The sequence below is a fragment of the Nansenia antarctica genome, assembly GCF_963989245.1.
Source record: "Nansenia antarctica genome assembly, chromosome: 11".
Taxonomy (NCBI): Eukaryota; Metazoa; Chordata; class Actinopteri; order Argentiniformes; family Microstomatidae; genus Nansenia; species Nansenia antarctica.
The window spans coordinates 10,918,667-10,923,666 of record NC_137681.1 but is presented as its reverse complement, the minus strand read 5'-3'; the positions used below and the strand labels follow the sequence as shown (position 1 = coordinate 10,923,666).

Below are 5,000 nucleotides of genomic sequence, written 5' to 3'. Positions count from 1 at the left end.
ACATGTACTGTACTGGTATGAAAGTATGTTTATGGCAGAGTGAAAAATGAAACTATTTGAGAAAGAATCCCACGTGTGTTTGTGTGTGTGTATGTGGGGGGGGGGCGGCGACGACGACAGATATTGCTTATCATATTCCTCTACTGATATATATGCCTGTTATCCTCTCCCCCTGTTCATTGATATCTGTCTGTCCTCCGCTCCCCTCGTAGGCCAGTCTGAGAAAGTTTCTAGACTACGTACGGACCGGTTCTGTAGACAAGATAGTGAAGGTTCTAGACAAAGGCCTGGACCCTAACTACCAAGACCCTGACAACGGAGGTAAGGCTTAACTACTCTAACAAAACATAACGTTGAGTAAATAAACACAGACCATGCTTCAGTGAAACAGGAACCATACAATACAAGTGTGAGCTTGTTCTCAACATCTGCGTTCAATTGAGTTCCTCAAACACTGACTGTGTGTTGTTCTTTCACTTCCTCTGTCTGTGTCTCCCCGTTTTCCTTCTCCTCTTTGTCCTCCATTTCCCCCTCTTCTTATTCTCTCTCTCTCCACCCTCCCTCTCCCTTCGCCTCCTCTGTCCTCCTCATCTCTCCTCTTCCTCTCTCCTCCTCCTCTCTCCCCCTCCCTCTCCCCCCTCTCCTCCGCTGTCCTCCCTCTCCTCCATCTCCACCTCTCTGTTAAGTTAATTAATAACCAATGGAGGCTGAAGCTTTATCAATCATCTCAGAGTGTTTGTTTAAATCTTGCAAGAGGGGTCTCTGTACAGTCAACATAGGGTTGTACAAAGTACAAAAGCCCACCCCTCCATGGGATTGGTTGGTCTTATAGTTTCAATCATACAATTCTTACACAAGATTACATGGGTACAGATAAGACATAATTATTTCATTTTGGCCTTGGAGGGGGAACAGACAGTCCCTTTTCCCCTTATCAGGCACCTGGCCTTTATTTATGTAAACCAGCTCCTTCCCTTCTTGTGTTTTTTTTCTAAAGTGTTTTTTTAAAGGTTTTTTTTTCTTTCCTAACACCAGGGGAGCCACCCCTCCTAAATTTCGTTGTTTGGTACCTGTACTGTAGCAATGACAATAAAGACCATTCATTCATTCATTCATTCATTTCATTCAGCTTTAAATCACATACTTCCTTTGCTATTCATACAGTCTCAAGCGAACATAATAACATCATTATTAAATACATTTTTCTCACACTCTCCCAGAGTCTCCCCTCTCTGTGGCAGTCCAGGCTGGTCTAGCTGTAGAGGGGATCAGAGTTCTGGTTCAGGGCGGGTGCCATGTGGACTTCAGAACCAAAGACGGACTGACCGCTGTACACAAGGCTGTCAGAGCTCAAAATCAAGCTGCGCTGCTGGTAAGACTACACACACACACACACACACACACACAGACACACACACACACACACACACACAGACACACACACACACACACACACATCCTCAATTTCCTCCCCTCACACGTGTTCTACAGAAGGGCATAGAGAGGAGTGGCAGGTTAGAGTATCTGATTAATGGTTAGAGTGTCTCTCCTTCTCTTTTGCCCTGCTCTCTCCTCCTCTCTTCTCTCTCCTCCTCTCTTCTCTCTCCTCCTCTCTTCTCTCTCCTGCTCCTGCTCTCTCCTCTCTTCTCTCCTGCTCCTGCTCCTCCTCAGGCTCTCCTGTCCCTGGGAGCGTCTCCTGATTATAAAGACCATTGTGGCCTGACCCCGCTGTACCACACCGTGCTGACAGGGGGCGACACCTCCTGTTGCGAGACCCTGCTCTACTACAGGGCCAGGCTGGGGGTTAGGGATGAGAACGGCTGGGACGAGTCTCACCAGGTAGATATCTATCTATCTATCTACCTACCAATTTCCTCTTTCTCTCTCTCTCTCTCTCTCTCTCTCTCTCTCTCTCTCTCTCTCTCTCTCTCTCTCTCTCTCTCTCTCTCTCTCTATCTATCTATGGAATTCACATTGTAAGTGTTTTTGTCCAGTTTTATGTGGTTTCCTAATCATATTTTTATATGTAATTGCAATATATTTGTGTATTTCACTGTCTGTGTCTATGTTGGTTTCTGTACTATACTGTCTTTTATGTGTTGTGAACATTAAACATCGACAACACCCCCCCTCTCTCTCCACTATCAGCTCCCCCCCTCCTCCTTTTTCTCCTCCATGGAGAGGCATTCTCTCACTCATCTCTCCATTCTCTCCCTCTCCTCCCCTCTTCCTCTCCTCCTCCTCCCCTCGCCCTCTCTCCCCTTAGCTCAGGGATGAAGATGAATTCGGAATGCAAGAAATACACAAGGTACCCATCATGTCATCCGTTCACCCCATCGTCATTTCATCCTTGCATTACCCCATCCTTCCATCCATTTCTCACAAATAAAAGTCATGCCTTTTTAGGGAGTTGGGAGAGCTGAAGAAGAGTGAAGGCCTCTTTGGACCAGTGATCCTTCCCTGTAGTCTCAGATCCACTAGAATGCTCAATATAATCTCATAACTATTGCGTCCAATGCTGATCAACATCAGACACCATCTCCATGTTAGAGATGAGTGTTCGTATGCTACTATTCTTCATGTATCCCTGGCATTCTTCTGTTCATCTCTTTGTAGTATTGTTCACCAGTAGGTTGTTTTATCTTAAGTTTTTTTGTCTTTCGCTTCTTCTCTGTCCTGTGTTGGCTGTCGTCACTTCTCTCCTGTCTGTTTCAGTTTGTTTTGTCTCATATTTATTTCTGTCCAAGTGCAAAAATATGAAAAAGAGGAAACCTGCTTAAAGCTTATTCTGTGCTTGGGCGCCTGGGTGGCGCATGCCATGTAATCGCAGGGTCCCTGGTTAGATTCCGCCCAGCGACCTATCCTCCATGTCATCCCTCCTCTCTCTCACCCATCCTTCCTGTCAGTCTCTACTATCTCTATCGCAATATAGCAGAAATGCCCTAAAAAGTCTTTATTGGGATAGAGATAGTAGAGACTGATAGGAGCTGAGGATGCTCTGTAGCCAAAAACAACACAGAATAGTTTTTTTTTTCTTCTTTAAAGAAAAAGAAAAACAGCTTATTCTTTGTTGTTTTTGGCTACGGTGGAGCACCATTCTAGTGCCAGCTTCGCTGTATAGTGTTACAGTTTTCTAGGTTTTCCTGTACTTGTACATCTGTTCTCTCTCCCTCTCTCCTTCTCCTCCTCTCCCACTCTCTCCTTTTCCTCCCCTCTCCTTCTCTCTAGCCCTCTCACCCATGTCCATGTTTCATAAGCAGGAAGTATGTCATGCAGTCATTATGTAAATGCCAAGGTCCAGTTACTACAACCCTTTTATTCTGCATTGCCCTAATAACTAAGGAAACCACTCCTGCACTCTCTTTGTTGTCTAGGTAACAGCAAATGTCTCCCTCCATCTCTATTTCAATGGAGGTTGGTGGAGGTAGAAATCCGAGGACGGGCTCGTTGTAATGCATGTTTAAACCCATTCCTCATTCTGTTCCATGCATTACAATAAGCCCTTCCTCCGATTTCTACCTCCACCAGCCTTCACTGGTGCATTCTAAGTAATGTAAAGATAGGTTGTTCCAGCACCTCTCCGGACCGCCAATGCATTGCAATGTTATTTCTTTACCTTCGAGCTACCCCCATTCTCTTTGGCTCACAGTGTCCATTTTGAAACCTTCCTTTAACACAGTCCTTTCCCTCCCCCCCAAAGGCCTGCCAGAATGGTTTTGCCCAGCACCTGGAGCACCTTCTGTTCTATGGGGCAGACACCACTGCTCAGAACGCCTCAGGGAACACCGCTCTTCACATTTGTGCCCTGTATAATAAGGTACGTGTCATACAGGGACAAACACGCATGACGTATCGATGGTGAATGGACAATGAGTTCAAATGACTGAGTGATATTGCTGGTCCAAATCAAGTTAAAGAGTGGCTGTGTCTCTGGCCAATCAGGAAAACTGTGTCCGCGTTCTTCTGTACAGAGGAGCCAATAGGGAGGCTAAGAATAAGCATGGGCAAACCCCCTTCCAGGTAACAGAAACTGAAGAGATCAAACATTTTGGAATACAATAAACCATTGCTTAATAATGTCCAATAATATGCAGTTTTCATATAGTTTGATTGTGTATAGGTGTAGAGTTAGGTAATAACTTATGTCTGTTTTGAAGGTAGCAGTAATGGCCGGCCATTTTGAACTTGGGGAAATCATCAAGAACCACAGAGACTCTGATATAGGTGAGTGTGATGATGAGAGGGTTGTGAGTCTCAGCACAGTGCAGGGGAGGCTGGGGGAGGTAGAAATTAGAGGGCGGGCTCATTGTAGCGCATACTGTAGAACAGAATGAGAAAACGTTCCTCATTCCATTCCATGCATTACAATGAGCTCGTCCTCCGATTTCTACCTCCACCAGCCTCCCCAGTCGTGGTCATATGCAGAGCTGTTCCAAGTATTGGTGTTGCTTGTCCTTTTGTCTGCACAAAAAACACCAGTCAGTCACTGTTTACCCTCTCACACTTTCCTCCCTCTCCCTCTTTTTCTTTCCCTCCCTCTTGCACTACATGTAACGTCACTGCTCGCCCCTCTCCCGCCCTCATCCCTCCTCCCTCTCCGTCTCTTCCTCCCTCTCTCCCTTTACTCCCCCTGTTTCGTCTCACCCCCCCCCCCCCATTCCTTCTCCCTCTCCCTCTCTTTTTTCAGTGCCCTTCCTGGAATCCCCAAAGTATGCTCCTAAAAGAGGAGAGAGCGCCCGCACCCTCCCTCTCGCTCTGCCTCAGTCCCACCCCCTCTTGCGTGCTAACAGTGACATCAGCATGACCCTGCCTGACCCCATGGCCCCGCCCACCAAGACCGCAACCAATCCCTTCCCAGGACAGGTACTGCAGTTAGAGAATGCACTGTAGGCATTTTTTTTTTAATATTGGGGAGTTACTGTATAGTACTGAGTGATCTCTGTGTGTGTGTGTGTGTGTGTGTGTGTGTGTGTGTGTGTGTGTGTGCCTGCGTGCCTGTG

At 46.4% G+C, this 5,000-nt stretch overlaps 1 protein-coding gene across 1 annotated transcript in view; it reads left to right on the top strand.

Annotated features, from left to right (window-relative positions):
- LOC308167790 (SH3 and multiple ankyrin repeat domains protein 1-like) overlaps nucleotides 1–5,000 on the top strand; it is a gene marked incomplete at both ends in the record, with an annotated part of 29,287 nt that overhangs the window by 4,516 nt on the left and 19,771 nt on the right. The window contains 8 exon segments of the mRNA XM_080542268.1: nucleotides 213–321; nucleotides 1,221–1,372; nucleotides 1,672–1,839; nucleotides 2,267–2,308; nucleotides 3,701–3,817; nucleotides 3,943–4,020; nucleotides 4,158–4,224; nucleotides 4,688–4,863. Coding sequence (XP_080398394.1) covers nucleotides 213–321; nucleotides 1,221–1,372; nucleotides 1,672–1,839; nucleotides 2,267–2,308; nucleotides 3,701–3,817; nucleotides 3,943–4,020; nucleotides 4,158–4,224; nucleotides 4,688–4,863 — 909 coding nt within the window.